The sequence below is a fragment of the Python bivittatus genome, unplaced genomic scaffold (genome assembly GCF_059951505.1).
Source record: "Python bivittatus isolate LINGU-HERP-01145 unplaced genomic scaffold, Pbiv_v1 ctg000020_np1212, whole genome shotgun sequence".
NCBI lineage: Eukaryota > Metazoa > Chordata > Lepidosauria > Squamata > Pythonidae > Python > Python bivittatus.
Window position 1 is genome coordinate 63,341,057 of NW_028277030.1, and position 24,135 is coordinate 63,365,191.

General features: G+C 37.6%; 1 protein-coding gene across 2 annotated transcripts in view; it reads right to left on the reverse strand.

Annotated features, from left to right (window-relative positions):
- CEP85L (centrosomal protein 85L) overlaps positions 1-24,135 on the reverse strand; it is a 113,695-nt gene that overhangs the window by 82,991 nt on the left and 6,569 nt on the right. The window contains exons 1-2 of one of the 2 annotated variants that reach the window (XM_007427755.4): positions 20,568-20,673; positions 4,886-5,047 (exon numbers count right to left, since the gene is read on the reverse strand). In XM_007427755.4, the coding sequence (XP_007427817.2) occupies positions 4,886-5,047; positions 20,568-20,658 (253 nt within the window). In that variant the 5' untranslated portion in view covers positions 20,659-20,673. Of the gene's footprint in view, positions 1-4,885; positions 5,048-20,567; positions 20,674-24,135 lie in introns of those variants that run through there. The other variant, XM_007427756.4, reaches the window with a different exon arrangement.

Genomic DNA, 24,135 nt, shown 5'->3' on the forward strand with positions numbered 1-24,135 from the left:
TTTTTATTGACTTCTGAAAACTGAGGGTTTACTTCTTTTAGACATATATTTCTTCACATCTTAGATTTTTTCGTAATTTGTTCTTCATCCAAATATGGACTAACTTTTTTCACACGTTAACTACAGGTATTCAAATAGTTCTATCACACCTATTCCCTTTTCGGGGAAGCAATGTTCTATAAGGTGCAGAAAAGTAAAAAATAATAAAACAAAGAATTAAAAGCATGAGATGAGATAAAAGAAAAATAGCTAAAGATAGTTTATACAAACACCATTCGTAATACCTCTCCAGAACTTCCTGTATTTACAAATCATCCTTGCTTCCGTTATGTTCATATGCCACTTAACACATTCCCTTTTGTTCTTTAAACTTCTCCCCTCTCTTTTTTTCAGGATCTCATTCATTCCATCCAAACTACTTTCTTGGTCAATCCCTTTCTTTCAACACACTTGTACTTTCTTTTATACGGATTTTGTAATATGTATTTATTCACTCTGTGTGACCAAACCATCTCAAAGTGCTTCTTTACATTGGTTACTCACTTTTGTATTCAATCCGTATTCATTCATCACCCATTCATTATGTTTTCTCTTATTTTACTATGCATACTTTTTATCTACAGGTAGTCCTTGAATTATGACCATTTATTTAGTGACTGTTCAAAGTTACAATGGCGTGAAAAAAGTGACTTGCGACCAGTCCTTGCACTTAAACTGTTGCAGCATCCCTGCAGTCACATGATTGTGATTTGGGCACTTGGCAACCATTACACATTTACAGTGGTTGCAGTATCCTGCGGTCACGTGAATACCATTTATGACCTTCCCAGCCAACTTCCAACAAGCAAAGTAATTGGGGAAGCCAGCAGGGAAGATTGAAAGTTGCGGTCACATGATGTCTTGCTTAATGACAGTGGCAAAAAAGGTTGTAAAATTGGGTTTAGTCATGTGATGCCTCACTTAATGACTGCACCGCTTAACAATGAATTTTCGGGTCCCTATTATAGTCATAAGTTAAGGCTACCTGTACAACATTCTCATTACATACAACTGGCTTTTATGTATCAACTCCTCTTTCCATATATCAAAATGGACAGAAGCTTGTTTTTAAACAGCCATTTTTGCTTCTTTTGACAGATATTCATTCTTCACAACAGACTAGGTACTAATCACTACTTTCCTACCAGCATTTGCATGTCTTAAAATTTCTCTCTCATTCTTCCATCCTTAATAAACCTTCTATAAAGGTATCAAAATTCATCTACAGGTAGTCCTTGTTTAGCAACCACAATTGGGCCCAGCAATTCAGTTGTTAAGCGAAGCAGCTGCTAAGTGAAACCACGACTACGCTTATGATCTTACTTCAGCTTTCCTTTGCTTTACAGACCTGCAAAGGTCATAAATGAGAGGATTGCTTGTAAAGTTATTTTTTTTATCACTGCTGTAACTGAACGACTAAACAAGGCAGTTGCTAAACAAGGACTACCTATATTTGCTTTCATAATTTGTGTATAACTTCATATTTTTCCCATCAAACACTGCTACACTGGTTTTGATATATTAACACATAATAATATAAATTTATTTATATTTCATTTAATTAGTTTCCGTACTTCTTGTTGCAACATACAGTCTATATAAAGTTTGCTGAAAATCTTACAGATTCCCAGCCAGCAATACAGTTTGATCTGCAAACTAAAGCACACATTCATATCCCTAACCAACATATATTAATATATTAATAGCCAACAGGATATCGAATGTACTTGTCATATTCCCAACTCAGTGCTAAAGTTTAATTAAACAGTTTATTTATTCTCATGCATGCTTTATTTCCATCATACATCCCTCTTATTGCATTTAGCAACCAGCCTTCAATACCATATTCATGCAAAACTTTCAATAGTTCAATCCTATTTGCTTTATCATACGTTTTCTCTACATCAACAAATGTACTTCTTCACATTCATCTATTTCTTGGTAATTTACTGAAGAGCAAAGTTTGATCTGTACACTGCCTGCTGGATAAATCTGCACTATGCTTCCCAAATTTTGCTCACCTCTTGTATCATTTCAGTAAGAATATGGCCAAACACCTTCCAAGGCACATTGATCAAACTAATCCCCTGTAGTTTTTGCATTACTCATGCTACCTTTCCCTCTGTACATGAGTACAATGACATTTTTGCAATCATAATACACAGATGTAGTCTTCACATATACATTAAATATTTTGCAAGCCTCTTCATAAGCAAATCACACCTACAGTTTAATTACTTTTCAAATTATACCATCTATATCAGCAGTCTTAATATTTTTCAGTATTCTCTAACCTTGAGAGACAGGAGGAAGAGCCACAGCCTAGACAACGGCCTGATAAGAGAAATATGAGTCCAAAAGAGGAATGAGGATAGAGAAAGTGTCACAGAAGGGACCCTCCCTACTTCTCTGGAAAGTAAAGGTAGTGGAAGGGGGAAGTGCTTTCAGTCTTGCAAGATTCTGTTACTGCAACCTTACAATAAAGGTAGTATTAGTACTCATGGTTTCCTGTCTGGACTACCTCAAAGGGCTGAGACCCACAGCCTCCAGGCACCAAGACAGAAAGTCAACAGCATCACTTACTTTAGCAGGGGCAAAGATAGACAACTGGGTATCATCAGCATACCAATGATACCTCACCCCATCACTATGGATGACTTCACCCAGTGGCTTCCTGAGGAGGTTAAACAGGAACGGAAAAGTACCAAACACTGAGGTACCCCAAAATGCAGGGGCTGAGGGCAGGACCTCTTGCTCCCAATTAACATCAACTGGAATTGTCTGCAAAGGAAGGAGAATAAGCACAATACAGTGCTGCCCATCCCCAACCCCTGAAGCCGATCCAGAATGATACCATGATTGACAGTATCAAAAACCGCCAAGGACAAGTAGAGCAAGGATGGATGCACTACCCGCATCCTGCTCCCACCAGAGATCATCTAAAAGCACAACCAATGCTGTGTGAGTCCTATACCTAGGCCTGAACCCCAACTGAAAGGGGTCAACATAATCTTTCATCTAAGATCCTCTGAAGTTGCTGTGTGACCACCTTCTCAACAACCTTACCTAAAAAGGGAAGGTTGGATCCTGGATGAAAATTGCCCAGTATGGTTGGGTCTAGCAATGGCTTCTTTAGGAGGGGGTGGACCAATGCCCCTTTAAGGGGCAGAAAAAACCACCCCCTCTCTCAAAGAAGAATTTACCACTGCCAAAACCCAACCACACATCACCTCCCAGGAAGCCTTTGACACCCAGGAGAGGCATGGTTCTAATAAGCAGGTGGCTGAGCTCACAGTCATAAGGATCCTGTCCACTTCCTCAGGTCCAATAGATTCAAACTCCACCCAGATAACATGGCTAAACTGCATCTCCACAGGATCTGTATCAAGGCTGGCATCTAACTGGGAATGAATCCAAGCAATTTTGTCTGACAAAATCTTCTGTGTGACCCTTTAGGTGTACCTCTGAATCTCCTCTACCCAAGAGGGCTCTGGTTACCCTAAAGAGGGCCACTAGGTGCCTATCCATAGACAAAAAAAAGGGTGGAGAAGTATTGGCAGTGCCACAAGGTGGGCCTTAATAGTGGCTTTAACCTGTATTCAGTGGAGTTCATTTTTTGTTGACTTCCAGTGGCACTCCAGGCACCTCTTAACCCACTTCACGTCTCTCAATTCTTCCGTAAACCACAGAGAGTATTAAGACAGAGCAGGTATAGAATAAGTTACCATCATGCCCATGCTGCATGCAACATTTATATATAGTTTACAATGCCAAAATATCTTAAGGCAGTTTATAATAAAAGCAATAAAATATATGACAAAATGATACATACATTAAAACAATATATGATAGAACAATATAAAACAATAAAACATGCTTATACAAGGTGGGGGAGAGCAGAAGAAAAAGCATTCTTCCAGTAACAACTCAAAATAGCCATAGCTAAAAATTCATGAAACCTCTCTATCGAGATGAACATCAGCCATCGAAGGCCTTTTTGCAACAATTCTGTCTTCACTGTTTTCCAGGTGGCCATGCCAACAATAAGGAATATTCATATAAAGTTTACCATTCTCAATTTGTTAATAGGAGTTTTATAAAACGTATCACCTTTTTTCTCCTGAAACTTCATTAAGTTGAACATGTAACATGTTATAAATATATTAAGAGTCTTTGCCTCCTTTCTATTCCTTTGTATATGGACACAAGAATTCATATGCTTTGACTAAATCAAATGCATTTTATACCATTCACAAGGCATTTGTTTGCCTCTTTATTTACTAACTCTGTTAATTAATTTGATTTTAATTATTCCTATAACTATAAAATATTTTCAGCAGCACTTTTATAAATTTACACCATTAAAATTGTTAGTCATGATATACTACATTATGTTTTGCAGAAAACTTACAAATATTAAACTGAGACATTTCCTTAGATTATTTTAAAGGTGACACTAGGAAAAAAAAATCCTACTTATTTTTTCCCTCCTGCTTCTTTAATTAGTAAAACATGTAAAAAACTGATAAAGCATGTGCATTCTACTGTAACTATCTACATTTTTTTTCTCAAATTAAGATTTTTATATTTACTTTTTTTAAACAGAACGAAAACAAAAAGGATGGATACAATCCTACAGTTACACTCAAATTAAAAAAAATAAACAAAACAAAAACAGAATGGCTTTTAATTCCTAAGTAAATCATCCTTAAGATCGTATTCCAATCTCTTATTCTTTTAACAGGTCACGTTAATTATCTGTATCTTTCTCAGCTTTTCAATTATTCAAGCAACACTTCTCTTGATTTTCTATAAGATGTCCTTTGGTTTAAGCATATCTACTGACCTTCCACACTATCAGAACAGGAAGTTCCAATGCCTGTGTCCCCACTGTCAGAAGCTATGCTGTGTCTTCTGATATGGATACTTTGACGGCTGGGTGGACCTGCTGTGGCTTGCCACAAAGAATCAGTACCCGATAACCATCCTGATGAAGAACATTCTGGGCCTGCATTAAAAAAAAAAGTGTTTAAATACAAAATTAGCTTAACACGAGTTAAATATAAACTCAGTTATGTAGAAATTACTCATGTATAAATTTAGAAGACAAGTACTCTAGCGAATAGTTCTGTGGTGTATTTCATATAAACAAAACATGAACTACAGTTAATATAAATAAAAAATCTCTTGTAGCTTGGAATAAGATCATCAGCATTAACCAATTATTATGTTTTTTTCTTACTTCTGTTCAACATTAATTTGCTTGGGATTTAGACTATACTTTAAAATTCAGTTTACAAAATTAAAATTTCCTTTAACAGCATTTGAGAGGTAAGTAGGAAATATTAGGTTTAGACAGCTTTATAAAAGTTTGATTCCGCCTGAATTTTATTTGCTGAAATGATGGATAAGTACAATTAATGTATAGGATGTTCATGTGTCAAATCCCAATTTCTGTGCAGAAGATTTCCATTTATATTAAACATAGAAAACCTCTGACCACAAAAGCAAATTTCATCAACCATTATATTTAATGGAAGAATTTCACAATCATACAGACATAAGCAATCTATCACAACAGTATACAGGACAAAAAAGATGATGGCTTGGAAAAATATAGATTCTACGAGCTCTGGCACCATTTATTACAAACAAGACATATTTCACCATTCCAGTAAGTCCAAAATATATCAGATTTAAAAGAACTTTAAAAAGAATAATTACAAAACAGTTAGCTAATGAGGAAAGTTGCATTATGTTGATCACAGTTATACAAACATAGCTTCGTACTAAACAAAGCCAAACAGAAACCATACTTCTTTGTAAATTCTGCCTCATTCAATTATGCAGTTGCCAAGATTTGAAAAAGGCTGCCTTTTATTTGTAATTGTTCCATATTTTTCTGCTGCTTCTTCTTACCCTTTTTCTTACCACACACACATGTACACACAAACAAACAAAAGGTTAAGGGAGGGAGAAAAACAGCTGAGCGATACCTTTTGATAGGTAATTTCAGGAGCTGTCTGTATAAGGCCCTAAGGCACTTATACTTTGTGTCCTGGCTACTTAGGATAGAATGTCCTACTTTCTATCCTTCATACTACCACCAGTTATTTCATTCTTTCCCTTTCATCTTTATTTTTGGCATTATAGAAAGCAGAGAGCTGTAAGTTTGTCCCGAAATTGTCCTATCTTTCATCTGTACATCTATTCATCATGTTGCTGCAAAACTCCCTGACCTACTTGCCTTGTCTTCGCCTAGTAGAGGAAACTCTGTGTCCTGCTACAAGTCTGCATGGTTAAAAACCAAAGCTACTCAGACCTAGAGAGCATTGTAGAAACCACCTGTGTGCATTAACATGAATCATTCTTATTCTCAGGTTCTTAAAATGCAAACTTTAAACAGTTGCCTTTACAAACTACATACCAATGAATGTAAAAGTGACTACACTGAATTAAGCTGTTGTACAAACAATACACAAGCATGAACATAATTTCCTGCCAGGACCCCTACGTAATCCTTCTGTTCCTTCTTCAATTTTGCCATTTACAACAGATGAAGTGGACACAATATAGATTACAAGGAGAAAGGAACAGGAAAGAATTTCACATTAATGGCAGACATGCTTAGATGAAACTATTTTCTAGATCCATTTCAATCCAGTTTGAGGTTGGCTTTGAAACAGAAAATGACTTGGTCATCCTCTTGAATAACCTATGCCAAAAGATGGGGGAATACAACCTCCCATGGCTTTTGATAATGACATCCTTTTAAGTCAGAATGTGGGAGGACTATATTAGTGATTCTGCTCCTACTTGGATGATTGATTCCAAAAAGTAGTACTGCGGGATTATTCCTCACCCTTGGCTGTTATGCTGTGGCATTACTAACATTATTACCTTCTGCTTTTTAAATATCTGCACAAAAATATTAGACCTTATCCAGATGTGTGAATTGAAGGGTCCCCCATATGAAGACGATACTAAACAAGATCTCAACAATGTATCTTATTTTTAGCTAGAGGTGTCTACAGAGGGGACTGGGGGGCATGGCAAATAATGAAAGCAGAATTATACCATAAGCTCCACCCCTTTTGTACATGTGTTGTGATACTGTACACATTATGAAAGGAGGAGAGCTTGTATGCAATAACACAATGCTGCTTTCATCATTTTGATGATAGTGTCAGATCTTGCAGATACCTTTAATACTGGCAGTTTATTTTTTAGCAGTGCCTGAAAAGGTTAATAAACTGGTTGAGGACTAATCAACTGAGGCTTAAAGGCAAATACACCGTGTGATGTGTGCCTGTGTGATCTTCTGAGTTAAATTATGTTGACTCTAAAATAGTCAATTTTAGAGCCCTCTTGGGTAGAGGAGATTCAGAGGTACACCTAAAGGGTCACACAGAAGATTTTGTCAGACAAAATTGCTTGGATTCATTCCCAGTTAGATGCCAGTTACTGGAAGCTGCTCTGCACCTAAATGATTAGCATACCGCCTACAGTACTCCTGGATCTATCACTGTCACTGGAAATCCAAGGGGCCACTTTGGCTTGGAATGTGCTTTAGGGGCTCAGGCTACTATATCTGCTACAACCATAACTGCACAGAGGTATCCTTGCAATAGTTTTTCATGCTCCAGTAATTTCCCAGCTGGATTATTACAATATATTGCATGTGGGGCTTCCTTTGAAAATGATACAGAACTTCAATTAGTTCAAAGCACAGCCAACTGTATTATCTGATACAATCATATATCAGTGCTTTGCTATATGCACTGGTGGCCAGGACATTTTTCAAGGTCTAATTCGAAGTAGTATTACTCTATAAACCCTAAATAGATTGCAGTCATGTAACTTGAAGAAGTGTCCCTTCTCATATTTTCCTATTAGGACACTGTGATCTCCACTAGAGACCATTATCAAATTTCTCTCACATAATGAAAGGGCTTTTTCAATAATGATGTCCTTAAGGAGGTAATTTGGGGTACCCATACTATTTTTGCAGACAGTTTAGGGAGTACCAACTTTAGTAAAACTTTATCTGCAATTCTGCCTTCTACTGGTGAACAGGCTTTCAGATCTCAATGACACTATGAGCTATATAACTGAGAATATACATTCCCAAAGGGTCAACCATGAAAGGCAGATCACAGATAAGGAATCAGACTAAATATGATTCACTGAAAAAAGAAATAGCAAGCCAACTCCAGGTTTCTGATAAGAAATGGACATTCACAACTACGGCAATGTAAGCATGATACTGGAAGATGAGACCCCCATATTGGAAGACATCCAAAGAGCTACATGTTTGAAGAGCACTGGTGTTAATGATGTGGCTGGATTAAAGTCAAAAGGATGTCCAGTTGCTGATGTGTCCAGAGCAAAAAGGAAAGTTCAGGTACAAATGTATGTATATCATTGGTGCATGGAACGTCATAACCATCAACCAAGGAAACTTTATGTTATCACAGCAGAAATGTCAAGATTAAACACTGATTATTACATGAATAAGTAAACTGAAACAGATTGGAATGAGTTTTGTATCATTCCAGAGGAGCTCAGATATTTTACTACAGAGAAGAAAATCATTTTAAAATATGGAGTAACCATCATTATTAACAAGAAAGTGTCAAAGTTAGGTCAATCAATATTATGATGAACCAAGTCTGTTCTGCAGTCACAGAAGCAGAGAAAACAGAAATTGAACATTCTGTGCAACTTGTAACACTTTTTTAACAAAATATCGCCCCTGCCCAAAAAAACCCAACAACATATAAATTACAGGAGACTGAAATGCTTAACTTGAAAGTACAGTTGTGTATGTTGAATAATAGAAAAGTTGGCCTTGGAAAGCAGGAAACAAACTAATAAGAGTTCTGCCAAGAAAATTCAGACTTTCTTTATGGCAAATATCTTCTTCCAAAATCTAAATGAAAACTACATGTGGACATCACCAGACTGACAACACCAAAATCAAACTGACTATATACTCTCCAAACAAGGTGTTCTTTTCAATCAGCAAAAATAAGACCTGATGCTGACTGAAGCCCAGTTCACAAACTCCATTTTGCAAAATTACAACTTACACCAAGGAAAACAAAATTACAAACCAACAAGGTACAACCTTAGCAGTACTCCATATTATGTAGTTTCTGCAAATAACAGATTTAATAGATTAGGTTGGATAACCAGAGTAGCAGAGGAATTTGGGATTAAAGTTAAAGTTCATGACATCATTAAGATGAAGCAAACAAAAATATCCCAAAATGCAAAGAGCAGCAGAAGGTGAAATGGCTGGCTGCTGATACAGCAGGAAACAAAAGACAACAGAGACAGAGGAATCTAAACTAAAAGCTGAGTTCTGGAGAAGATTAAGAGACAAGGAGTTACATCTAAATATGTACTGCAAAGAAACTGAAGATAACAATAAAATGGAAGGAAAAGAGATTTATTTAGGAAACTTACAGAATTCAAGACAAACGTTTAGGCAAAGATGAAGTTGATAAAAGACAAAGGCAAGAATCTAATGGGAAAAAAAGTTAAAAAGAAGTTTTAAAGATTAAAAATGTTTGATCGCTGAAAAGTTAAGTGAGCTCTCGAAATTACAGCTGACAACAAAGCTACAGAAGTGGTTAAAAACCCCAGCCAGGACTAGAAACCCCTTATAGACTTTTTGGGTAAAAATGAAAAAAATGAATTTGTGATTTATGGCTTTGATGATTAGACAGGATAGATTATAGAAAGAAGAGAATCATGATGTAACTTTAGAGAAAGAGGTTAACTGCTGTGAAGAATATTGGAAGCCACTTCTTTGTATCTTTTTTCTTTCTTTTCTATTTTTCTTTTTCTTGCACTTTTAGCTTTCTCTTTGATTTCTTCCTTTTTCTTTTTTCTTCCTTACTTTATATTTGTATTTTTTTAATCTTTCTTTTTAAATGTGTGTGTCTCTGTGTGTATAATATATATAAACACCAGCCAAACTCTAAAATTTTTCAAGATGATACAGTTACAGCACTAATTATAATTAGTTAGCAGGTATGGAAAGCAGTGGTTAGGGGCCTGGCAAAGAGCAATTCTTATTTCAATACCAAAAAAAAGACAGTGCTGAAGAATGCTCAAACTACTGAACAACTGCACTTATCCCTCATGCTGGTCAAGATAATGATCAAGATTTCCAATCTAGACTTTAACAATACATGGAATAAGAACTGCCAGATGTACAAGTCAGCATCAGAAGAAGTGGGGGCATCCAATCACATTGTACACTGTTATCTTATTTACCTGCTATGTAGAGGGAGCCAGATGTAGTGGTTAAGGCATCAGGCTAGAAACCAGGAGGCCATGAGTTCCAGTCCCTCCTGAGGCACAAAACCAGCTGGATTACCTTGGGCCTGTCATTCTCTCTCAGCCCTAGGAAGAAGGAAGTGGCACTCCAAAATCTTGCCAAGAAAACTGCAGGGATTTGTCTAGGCAGTTGCCAAGAGTCAACACTGACTCGAAGGCACCAAAAAAAAAAAAAAAAGGCAGAATGTAGAGAAATGGCAGACTGGAAGAAATAGAAATTGGAACTAAAATTGCTCAGAGAAACATTATTTACCTCAAGTATAATGATGATACTATTCTTATGGCTGGACATGAGGAAGATTTAAGGAATTTTCCTTGCTGAAGATGAAAGATGAGAGTGCAAAGCCAGTCTGCTGCTCAAAATCAAAAACAACAACAAAGGTTAGTGGTTTTTTTTTTTGTCTGCACTCAGTCATTACTGACCCTGCAGTGACTGCTTGGACAAGTCCTTGCAGTTTTCAAGGCAATTGTTTCGGAAGTGGTTTGCCAGAGCCTCCTTCCTAGAGCAGAGCCCAGCTGGTGAGCGCAGGAGGCGGGGTTTCCGTTGCTTCGCGCCCTTTTCGGGCGAGCACGATTTTGCACTTACCGGCAACTGCTCCAATCCAATTCTTGAAGCAGTAACAACTTTATTTTCCTAAGTTCAAAAATTCACAAGGATAAGGGTGTAAAGATTATTATATGCACAAAGATGGAAGAATACAAAAATACCTGTAACAGAAGAATGGACTGTGAAGATGGTAGAGCTTGCAGAAATGCCTAAATGACTTGTTTGAGACGGAACAAAAAGTAGTTTTATAAAAGACTGGAAACCCTTCCTAGACTTTGCTGAACATGGATAAAAATGAACTGGTGATTTCTGGATTTACCAATTAAAAAGGGCTCTATATGAGGAAAAGGGAACTACATTATGTAATTTTAAGGGGGGAAATGGTATTAAGTATGTCTATAACTGCTGTAAAGAAGACTGGAAGTTGTTTAAGTAATTTTGTTCCTCTTTTACCTTGCTTTCTATTGTTTTCAACATTTTTAATCTTTCTTACCTTTCTTTAATATATTTTTTCATGTTTACTTTTAACTTTGTAAAAAAATTCTTTAATAAACATTATATTAAAAAAGAATGAGGGTACAGTAATTAATATATCTTTTACTATAACAAGTACTTACAAATATTAAAGCACAGAGACATCATACTGACAATAAAAATATATATTGTCAAGGCTATGGTTTTTCCACTGTAACATATGACCATAAAACGTGGATTGTCTAAATGAAGGAAAAATAGATTTCTTTGATTCGTAGTGTTGTAGAAAATTATTTATTTATATAAATTTGCTATATTGTTAAGAATACCTTGGACCACAAAACAACAAATCATTCAGTAATATATGAAGTAAAGCCAGACTACTCCCTGGAAGCTCTGATAATAAAACTAAAGCTTAAATACTTTGGATGCATGATTTGAAGGCAAGAGCCACTGGAGAAGTTCCCGATGCCTGAAATAATCAAAGGCAATTTAAAAAGAGGCTGACAAAAGACAAAGTGGCTAGGTACTATCCCCTGACGACACAAGCATGAGTTTACAAGAACTCAAAGAAGCTGTTATTGGCAGAGAATCCTGATGAAATGATGCCCGCTGGATCATGAAAAGCAGGAAGTGACTGAATGACTGAACAGCAATTTGAACACTGTATCTTAGAGCTGCAATTTTAAATGTAAGAAATAAATCCATAATACTGGGAACCAATTGGGCAAACTGTGCCATGGCTTGAGTTGGCCAGATTCCCACTGGATGCTATGATTTAAAATCCATATCCTATTTTGAATACACATGGGATAATGAATGTTAGATTTTACTAATTCAATTTCTTACCATGCTAAATGCTAAATTTAAAGAATGCTAAATTTTAAGACGTTAGCCTTATTTACATATTCATTTCTTTAAAATAATGTTTTCTAAAACTCTGAGAAAATTAAAACCATAATTCTGATATATTTTAAATGTTTACCAAGGAGTTTAATTTATGCCTGTCCTGTCTGGTAACACATATATTTTCCACAACATGCACAGATCAAATAGAAAAAATATGTTATCTAATATTCACTGAGGCAAACATTCCATACATTCCCCTTTCTATCACAAAAATAATTATTAAATGCCTCAGAAAGAGGAGGCCAGGCTTCAGCTATATATAATTATAGTAGAAACAATGGCTTAAAAAGTAACCCCAATAACAGGGAACTGTAAGTAACTTTCTATCTGACTTACATTAAACAAATGTACCAATTGTATATTTTACTGTATTTCCAAATTCATTTCTCTAATTTCCCCTTATGCATACTTTGGAAATGATTTGGAAAAAATGTTTTGGACCATGTATGAGCAGAATACTTTTGCCACTCATTAACGGAGACCTTGTTTCAGGCTTCTTGGTGAGGCTGAAAAAATGCACACCCCCACTGACTGATACCCTTCACTTTTTTATGTAATGTAATAACCTTTACTGCTAGACAATATTCCCAGTATACTGCACACAATATACAAAAATAATTTAAACTGCATTCCACACAGGCTTCATGTTCTTCAGTGAAAAACAGCACAGAAGCAAAAAGAAAACGAGCGCTGGTCAGAGATGGTGTTCTGCAAACTAAGCAGTTTTAAGTTAACATGCAGAAGAAAAAGAAGATAACAAACACAAGTTTCTCTTTGATACATCCACTTCGTAGTCCAATTATTTATGCACTTATTACCCATAGCCCTAGAACACTTAATGTATAAATAGAAAGGCACTGGAAAGACTATCTATAAACAATCTGCTTTAGCATACTGAAACATTCATGTTTTGAGTGCTATGGAATGATTTAAAAAAAAAAAAAAAATCAATACCAACCACTAAACTCTCAAAGACTATATATTTTGTTTGTCCCATCATTTTTAGTACAGACCTTGGAATCTTTTTTGCTTTGTATAGTTCCCAGATTCTCTTTATCCCGTTTATCCTAAATCTCAAGTTTCTAGTCCTCTATATAGCCATTTTGGGAAGAGAAGAATACAAATATATATCTTTACTTAAATAAGACTTCAGGGGGGTTGTAATAATCAGAAAAAGGATGGCAAACTGGGTAATTTGGCCTAAAGTAGGATAGATTTACAGTGGTACCTCTACTTACGAGCTTAATCCGTTCCGTGACTCTGATCGCAAGTCAAGTTGGTCGCAAGTCGAAGTAAATTTTCCCATAAGGTTCAATGTAATTACCGTTAATCCATTCCGGCGTCTGCGGACCACGCGTCAGGGGCGGAAAAAATGGCCACAGACCATGTGTCAGGGGTGGAAAAACGGCTGCGGACCACATGGAACGGGCGGAAAATGGCCGCGGACCACATGGAATGGGCGGAAAAATGGCCGCGGACCACGTGGAACGGGCAGGAAATGGCCGTGGACCACGTGGCACGGGCGGAAAAATGGCCGTAGACCACGTGGCACGGGCAGAAAAATGGTCGCAGACCACGTGGAACAGGCGGAAAATGGCTCGTAAGTCGAGGTGAGTTTGTAAGTAGAGGTAAATTTTTGGGGCCGGAGCTGATCGTATCTCGAAAATTTTGTAAGTAGGGGCGTTCATAAGTAGAGGTACCACTGTATATGGGAACTAGACAACCTGTGACCTGTTGGGTCATTTCAGAGCCATTGCCTTACCTAAACAGAGAAATAGAAATGACCGTGGGCAAAAAAGGAGTTGGAGTAGGAGTGACTAATGACTTGCTGCCAGCTTCCCCATTGATTTTGCTTGTAGGAAGTTGGAAGGAGTGTCAGAGATCCTCCCTCCCTCCCTTTCCACATATAATATAGGCTTGTACCATTTGCCCTCCCCTCACAACCCTTAGGAGTGCCCCAATGAAGCCTTTTACGATTACATGCCCTGGGCTGATTGCAGCGGGGTGGCAGCACAGCAGTGCTGAAGCAGCCACAAATTTCCCAAATTTCAATCCCATGGGATTAATGGATTTTGTATGCATTCTGTAAATTAGCCCATTTGAGGTACCTTGGTTCAAAAACAGTTGCCTATGATGTACCGTTTCATCCAATTGAAGGTTACAGACATGAGAATTTTAGTAGGATATAAATAAACATAATTTAGGATCTCACTGCTATCACCCAAAAATGATAAAGAGTTTTTATATTGATGCTATCTTCTCATAGCAGCTCTTTTCCTGATAGCATAATATGTAAGCAAGAGGATGTGCATTATCTTACTGTATTATATTCTGTCTGAGAACCATTTGATCATAAACAGTTAAAACTATTTAACAATTACACTGTATGAGAAATTACTATTATTTTTTTTTAGAGCCACAGAACTCCATGCTTATTTACAGAATGGCAGTTTACTTTTTCATCAGAGCCACCAGTATCTCTTTTATTTCAGTATTTTTCTTTCTCTCCTTTTACTTTGTCAACTGCTTCTCTCCTCACACGCCTCTCTCCAAGTTTTCTTAACTTTCTGCTCTACCTTCCTTATAAGGAAGTATCCAGTTAACCATTTACTTTAGTAGATTGCAAGTAATCTATCATTTTATCATAAACATTTATGATAAAAGCAATTTTCCTTGCAATATTCAACATATCCATTTAATATAACATTACAAATTCCAGGGGAAAAAGTGCCTTCGCAAACATGATATATAGTACATAACAAATTACACAAACCAGCAAGGCCTGACGGGGGAGTGGCGATTGGCTGCTTTGGAAATGAGGCAGAAACCTGACATTTCTTAATGATTGTGGACATTGAGGGAAGCATGAGGCAGCAACTTGGATGCCTGCTAGCGAGCCAGGGCTGGCTGGGGGGCACTGGTGGTCGACGGGTGAACCCTCTTCCTCCCTTAAGGGAGGAGACCCTTGGGGACATGGCAGAATGAGGAGTGGGAGTGCAGTTTTCCTCGTGGTCCATGGCTCCCTTTGTTCCACCTCCCCCCAGCAAAGTGGTGGGGAGTTCTGCTGGTCAGCTAAGGAGGAGGAGGAGAACCGGCTTCACCGGGGCTCTCCTGAGGGTCATGAGGGGAAGGCCAATGTGGAAGCCTATATTTTATGTGGGGAGGGAGGGAGGAAGAAAGGAAGGAAGATTTCTGACACTCCCTGCCAACTTTCCACAAGCCAAGTCAATGGGGAAGCCGGCAGCAAGTCACAAGTCACATTCCCACTGCTTTTTTGCCCCTGATCATTCGGTTTCTCTGTTTAGGTAAGGAAATATCTCTGAAACGATGACCCAACGGGTCATGGGTTGTCTAGTGTAAATTAAATCTGTACCTAAAAAACACATTTACAAAATCACTGTTGTTATTAAAACAGTATGTAGTTTCAGAGCAGAATTATGCAGCACCATTGTTTCTTCTCTTATTCTTACCTTACCTTCTTACTCTCACCAATCCATTAATATATAACAGAACCAGAAATCTGAGCTACAGATGTTTCTTATTTCTACTTTGGCTCGTAAATGCAATTCATTAGTTCATTCTTGCTATGATGACTCACCTCTCCATCTTCCTAAGCAATGCACTCTTTATCTTTTTTACTATTTGATTATTAATCAATCAATCAATTTGATTATTGCTTGTGGGAAATTCTTTTAATTATTATTAAATATTTTTCTGGGATGACACCAGCTACCGTTCAACCCTAGGAAAAAGTGGTTTCTTTACAACATGCCAAGAGGTGCAGCAAGAGGAATCACATCCCCTCTGAAGCCCTTTTCCAATTTAGATCCAAACAGCTGCACATCCCTAGTTTTTAACTTGGCTTTGGTGGGCTGTTATAGTTTTACATTTACTACTCTTACCTGCCTTGAACATCATTTGTATATTACAGTATACATTTGAGAGAGAGAGAGAGAGAGAGAGAGAGAGAGAGAGAGAGAGAGAGAGAATGCCACTGTTTTTTCATTATTATTTCTGTACCACATTATTGCCAAAATTTACACTAAAATAACAAGACCAGGACAAATGCACATGACCTAACCTTTCATGTATTATTAAGGAACTAGAACAGGAAGAAGCCATTTTCCAGCAGCTATTACACTGTGCAGTAATGTATACATGAGACAATAGGGTATTAAGCTGGCATTAGAGCTAAATGATTATATCTTCTTCATGCAACCCATTACTTTAATAATGAAAGAAACTTAAAGCAAGAGGGAGTGGGTTTATACACCCCTTTATAACAGTAAGACTATTATCTTGCTGTTATAGACATAAAAACAGCGATGGGAAGGTGAGGTGTCCCCTCACAACAAGAATTCTGTTCATGGAAATGCAATTCAAGTTTAGAGAACTACTGTATCTAAGATACATCACTTCAAGCAGAAATCAGATTTGTAGTACTAGTTGAAAGAGGATCCCATTGCGCAGGAGACCTCAAAGAATAGAGTTATATTCTTAAAATAGAGGCAAGTTCTAGGTGGCGTCCTCCCCTCATTGCTAGTAGCCTTTTTCTCACCATCATATTACCCAATCATGATAGCACAAAGTTTCCCCTTTATTAAAGAAGACTACCTTGTACACTCCACATCATTTACTAAAATATCAAATTATATGGCCTTCTAATTCACAGAAATATGGAGCTTGGGAGAAAAATAAAGGTAGAATTAGCATTGGCAATCTCTCTTTTAGCAAATTTAGAATTCCTGCCAGATTTATTTGGCCGGTATCAACCACTAGTAGTTGAATTACCATAAAGTACAGGTAGTCCTCATTTAATGACGACTCATTCAATGACTGATCAAAGTTACAACAATGCTAAACAAGAAGACATATGATCGGTCCTTGTAGTTGCGATTGTCACAGCATCCCCACAGTCACATGATTGCAATTCAGGTGGTCCTGCAATTGCCATTTGCAACCTTCACTGCCAGCTTCCAACAAGTGAAGTCAGTGGGGAAGCTGCCAGGAGGTCACAAATGGCAATCATGTGACATCGAGCCTAATGACCACGCAGGATTCGCTTAACAACAGCAACTGGAACTGCTGCAACTGCTGCAACTGCCATCGTAAGCATAGTCCCGTGATGCTGCACTTATGACTGCATCACTTAGCAACTAAGTTGCTGGTCCCAATTACCTTTATTAAGTGATGACTACCTGTATCCTTCACTAGACCATAGACCTAATACTATAGTATTGATTTCTTCTTCTGGTGAAAAGGCAGGACCAAGATAAATTTCCTTTCTGTTCTCCAGGAGGGAAACTCCCTTTTCAGCCATGTTTTGTGGGTGAGCAATATATTCTTTATTAACTAAAACATTACAAATTTCACCTCACCACAAAGTTCAAGGCATATGCCAATGTTTTCTTCCTTATCTTACTCAATAAGGAACTATGTCCCCTTTTGCTGAGTGGGCCTGTGGTGTTCATTATCCATAGACTAGAAGGCTTCATCATACTAAATCCATTTGTTCTCAGGCACTAAATCAATGAAGCAAATACATTTTAACAAAGCAGTTTTAATTATTTAACAAAAATACCTCTTCTGGCTGGCTTAGGAATTTGATATAGCACTCTGCAGCACTGCAATTAAATGCAGGGGCTCATATATGTGGAAGGACTGGACCATGTAGGTAAATGCTCCTACATACAATTCCCACTCCTAGGCTGTTCTATATAACAGTTCCCCTACTGAGTAGGTGGATTTGTTTAGGGATTTGTTTTTTGCTAACCATGTGTGCCAATGCAATACATCCCCTTACCCAGTGTCTAGTAGTAAAGCACTAGAGCGCTTGTCCTCATCTTCTGGCTTATAAAACTCAAACAGGCTGCTTAGTTATCTGATCTCTAATATATCTAATTTTAAGGAACCAAAGTATGACCAGCTTGTGCCAGACAACACTCCCTAGTTTGAGACAGATTTGGATAGAAATTAGGCAGCATGATTTCTTGTGACCCCTGAAAGTGCAAAGAATGGATCCATTCATAAAACTACCTTATCTATGCAAAACACATATAGCTCACCTCTTACTGATAGCACCAACAACTATTTCCAGGTGCAGAGTTTGAGCCAATCCAGGCTCAGGTATCTTATGATAATATGTACAGGTGCCTCAACATGTGCAAAAGAAATTCCTGGCTCATCACTATCAAACTGGAGAACAAAGGTCTCCATGGATATTATAGTGCTATCAGCGTGACTTGGGCTCTCATTTATTTTATTTTGCAGGCCACTATCAATAACATTGGGATACACCGCATGAAAGGGGGGAAGGGGATAGGGCAGAACTACACTGCCTCATTTTCTTCTGCCTTTTACTCTTGGAACTAGAAGAATTGTGGCATCTATTGCTCATATTTATACAAGTCAGCTTAGGATACCCCTGTTACTGCAATCTATTGGAAGTTTTCTTCCAATATACTGTATATGTATATATGTATCTATTAGAATGTATCTAATGTATATACATTCTAATATATCTCCCAGTTATACATTCTATCTATTAAGATGACTTTTCCAAAATTTTATGAGGAAATGGCATTTTTTGCTAATTAGGTTACTAATAAACTAGGCTTAAATAATAAACAATAAACACTTTTTCTTAAAGAAACAATTATAATGTAAAGTCTTTCTCACATCCGTATCATGTCATGTATTTTATAGTGTCTGTCAGGTTCCTTTCCCTCCTTATTTTAACTTTATAAAAAATTGTTTGGGACATGATGCAAAGCAAAAACTGAACTCAAGCACGTTCTTTTGCTTCCCAGACTGCTTCTGCATCTCATCCCATAGAGGCCCTAGGGATGTTAAAATGACAGGTGGCTGAGGCCCTTCACTTCCTTTCGAAATATCATAGCTATCCAGTAAGCAAAAATAGGAAGCTTGGGATAAAGAGCACTATGGGAGAAGAGATGCTTTTTTGTGTTGTCTTATATAATATCCGAAAATGCCTTTTCTCTTTGGGGGCACAGACTATATTTTGATTTCAGTTTCTGCTTTTGAATTGTATGTGAAGGATAGTCTTTCATCTGGATGTTTGGGGGGTGAGTAGAATCTGTTTTGGCTACATCTTATAATTTATAATTTAATTCTTACTTAATTGATATCTTGTGACAAAATGATCCATACAGCTCAGTTTTAAATTTACATATCTATACTTTTGTGAGAGCCAGTTTGGTGTAGTGGTGAAGGCATCAGGCTAAAAACCAGGAGACCATCAGTTCTAGTCCCACCTAGGCACAAAGCCAGCTGGGTGACCTTGGGCCAGTCACTTTCTCTCAGCCCTAGGACGGAGGCAATGCAAACCACTTCCAAAAAGCCTTGCCAAGAAAACTGCAGGGACTTGTCCAGGCAGTTCCTGAGAATTGGACACGACTGAATGGATCAAAAAAACCCAAAAACCTATACTTTAAAATGTTAATATATTAAATGTAATGATTTTATAAGTAAATCAACTTATGCTTGGTAATCCAATATTTCTTAAATTGTGTCACACAGAATATCAGAATTCCTCAAACAATTTGGTATTGTTCCATGAGCACCTTTACTGGAGATCTTATTACTTTTTCTTTCAACAACATTTTCATGAAAGTGGATTTTCTATACTCAAAACAATCAAAACAAAATACTGAAATAGAATGAACATTACAATGATTCTATACTATTATTTAATGAAGGTCACTTGACAGATGAAATTGCAAGCTCATACTATCCTAGGAAGGTCTATAATCTATCAAAAAGAAATCCTGAAGTAGTCTAAAGGTTATATTGTTTAACAAATTTCACTCCAAACACTGAAACATGCCATTATATGCAATAGTCCTTTGTTTTATAACTTATAAAATAATAACTTATAAAATAATTTAAGCTTTACTTCAAAATTCCTTTTTTAAAAAAGCAGTCATGTGTTCCACAAAAGAAAAAAAATGTTTTATGTTCTGTAATCTTATGTTTGAAAAACATTAATTTAGAACAAAAAAGGTTACTAACAAAAACTATTTGTAGATATAGAAAATTTACATCCATAATACCTACCCAGCACAGGCAATCACCATGACTGCTGGGTATGAAAAAACTGCAGTTCTATACCTTATAAGAATGCTAGGATGAGGAAGAGTGCTGTTATCACTGGTGCCTATAAAGAACATATTTTTATCACACTACATGTAATCTATCTTATCTTAAAGCAGAAAACAAATTCAAATACCTTCATTATTACATTCTTCTGGTGCCTTTTGAGGAATAGTCACTATTATTCCCATTACAATGATTCTCTTAGGGCCACCATGCTCAGCCATAGACTTAACAGGTAATTGAACCCTAAGCTCCAGGGTTCTGAAACAAAAATAACATTAAAAATGTGATAATCTCTTGTTTGCTACTGTCTTAAAACATAACAATTTTAAAAAAGAAATGTTCTCTTTCAGTACCTTTTGCAACATTTAACCAAAGAGTTACATGAATAATATAACTATTATTCACAAAAGCTAATCATTTTTATTTTTTCTTAGCTTGACATTTAAATGGAAAAGTTAAATCAGTTCTGGAAGTACAATTTACTATACAGCAAACATTACTGACTGCTCAAACTAGGCAAAAAAATTAGTGTGAGAGAAAATCAACAAGAAGTTCATATCCTTCCAAAACTACAGTATGTAAAGACATGGTAAAAATATATAAGTTAATCAAATCTGTCCATTTCATTTCAATTTCACTTAATGTTTTTTTTGTTAAATTTCAGCCATTTCTAAATAATTTCAAAATAATCTAACATGAAAATGTGTATTTGCTGTTGTAAAATTTTCTCTCCAAATATACACTTTATATGCTTTTTCCATGTTCAGCCACACTTTTGGAAAGCATTTTCCACTGGAGTGTTTCTCTGCATACTTTCCCCTCATATATAAATCTCCCTCAAAAACAGGTATTTTTTTTAAATTGCAAAATGCTCTGCAAACACCTAAAAATGCGAACTTTCAGACTAGCAGCGGGAGTGACTTGCAACTTCCTGCCGGCTTCCGCATTGACTTTGCTTGTGGGAAGCTGGCAGGGAGTTTTGGAAATCACTCCTCCTCCTCGGCTGACCTGTGGAATTGCCTGCCACTTTGCTGGAGGGAGGGGGAACAAAAGGAGCTGTCGACCGCAAGAAAAACTATACCCCCCACTCCCCATCCTGGTGTGTCCCCAAGGGATCCCTTCCTCCAAGGAGGAAGAGGGCTCATCCATTAACCGTGGTACTCCCAGCCAGCCCTACCTTGCCAGCAGGCATCCGAATCGCTCTCTCATCATTCTCTCACTGCCAACTGCCAACTGTTTAAGAGATTTCAAATTTCAGCCTCGGTTCCCAAGCAGCCAATCGCCACTTACCTGTCGGGCCTTGCCACCAGCTGATTGAGCACAGAGGCCAGAGGGAGGTGGGAAAGAGGGCGGGGTACACCCTTCCCATCTTCCCTTGCACCACACAACCTACAGGTTTCTGGGAAATGTACAATGGGGCAAAAAAGTATTTAGTCAGCCACCAATTGTGCAAGTTCTCCCACTTAAAAAGATGAGAGAGGCCTGTAATTTTCATCATAGGTATACCTCAACTATGAGAGACAAAATGGGGGGAAAAATCCAGAAATCACATTGTCTGATTTTTAAAGAATTTATTTGCAAATCATGGTGGAAAATAAGTATTTGGTCACCTACAAACAAGCAAGATGTCTGGCTCTCACAGACCTGTAACTACTTCTTTAAGAGGCTCCTCTGTCCTCCACTCGTTACCTGTAGTAATGGCACCTGTTTGACCTTGTTATCAGTATAAAAGACACCTGTCCACAACCTCAAACAGTCACACTTCAAACTCCACTATGGCCAAGAGCAAAGAGCTGTCGAAGGACACCAGAAACAAAATTGTAGACCTGCACCAGGCTGGGAAGACTGAATCTGCAATAGGCAAGCAGCTTGGTGTGAAGAAATCAACTGTGGGAGCAATAATTAGAAAATGGAAGATATACAAGACCACTGATAATCTCCCTCAATCTGGGGCTCCACGCAAGATCTCACCCCGTGGGGTCAAAATGATCACAAGAATGGTGAGCAAAAATCCCAGAACCACATGGGGGGACCTAGTGAATGACCTGCAGAGAGCTGGGACCAAAGTAACAAAGGCTACCATCAGTAACACACTACACTGCCAGGGACTCAAATCCTGCAGTACCAGACGTGTCCCCCTGCTTAACCCAGTACATGTCCGGGCCCATCTGAAGTTTGCTAGAGAGCATTTGGATGATTCAGAAGAGGATTGGGAGAATGTCATATGGTCAGATGAAACCAAAGTAGAACATTTTGGTCTAAACTCAACTTGTCATGTTTGGAGGAGAGAGAATGCTGAGTTGCATCCAAAGAACACCATACCTACTGTGAAGCATGGGGGTGGAAACATCATGCTTTGGGGCTGTTTTTCTGCAAAGGGACCAGGACGACTGATCCGTGTAAAGGAAAGAATGAATGGAGCCATGTATCCTGAGATTTTGAGTGAACACCTCCTTCCATCAGCAAGGGCACTGAAGATGAAACGTGGCTGGGTCTTTCAGCATGACAATGATCCCAAGCACACCGCCCGGGCAAAGAAGGAGTGGCTTCGTAAGAAGCATTTCAAGGTCCTGGAGTGGCCTAGCCAGTCTTCAGATCTCAACCCCATGGAAAACCTTTGGAGGGAGTTGAAAGCCCGTGTTGCCCAGCAACAGCCCCAAAACATCACTGCTCTAGAGGAGATCTGCATGGAGGAATGGGCCAAAATACCAGCAACAGTGTGTGAAAACCTTGTGAAGACTTACAGAAAACCTTTGACCTCTGTCATTGCCAACAAAGGATATATAACAAAGTATTGAGATGAACTTTTGATATTGACCAAATACTTATTTTCCACCATGATTTGCAAATAAATTCTTTAAAAATCAGACAATGTGATTTTCTGGATTTTTTCCCCCATTTTGTCTCTCATAGTTGAGGTATACCTATGATGAAAATTACAGGCCTCTCTCATCTTTTTAAGTGGGAGAACTTGCACAATTGGTGGCTGACTAAATACTTTTTTGCCCCACTGTACATGGAAGCCACAATGGTGCTAAAGCAGCCACAACTTTGTTAAATTTCAATCCCATGGGAGTAATGGGTCCCAGATTTTGGACACATTCTACATTAGCCCATTTGAGGTACATTGATTCAAAAATTGTTGCCCTATGATGCACTGTTTCACCCAACTGAAGGTTACAAGCAGACAAACACTGAGAGTTTTAGTAGTATACAGATTTCACAACAAATCAGTACAATGTGAAATAGAGTTTTCATTTTTATTACAATCATTTCTAAAACTACAAATCAATCCTCCATAGAAGTAGACAACAAACTGGCAAGACAGCTTGTGAAAATATACAAGTATTAAAAGTCTACATACAATTATGTGAAAAGAAATCACTGAATTTAACCTGCCCTGCTAAAGAAGAAAAGGTTGGCAGAAAAAAAATTGGGAGTTGGTTGAACACAGAATATTAGCCTTTTATAAAGGTGCCAAAAGTGCTATTGAAGTTTTTATGAGCATAGTTTGTAGTAAAGGGCACCACTGGAATGAAAATGTAAGCTTGTATGCTTATATGTTTGACTCCTGAACCTCAGGTTACAAACCAAAGATAGGATTCTAAAGTTATGTGGAAGACAGAACAGTTGACACTGGAGACAAGTGCAGAAGCAGCCTTCCTCCTATTATAGACTATCAGTAACAAATGGGTTTT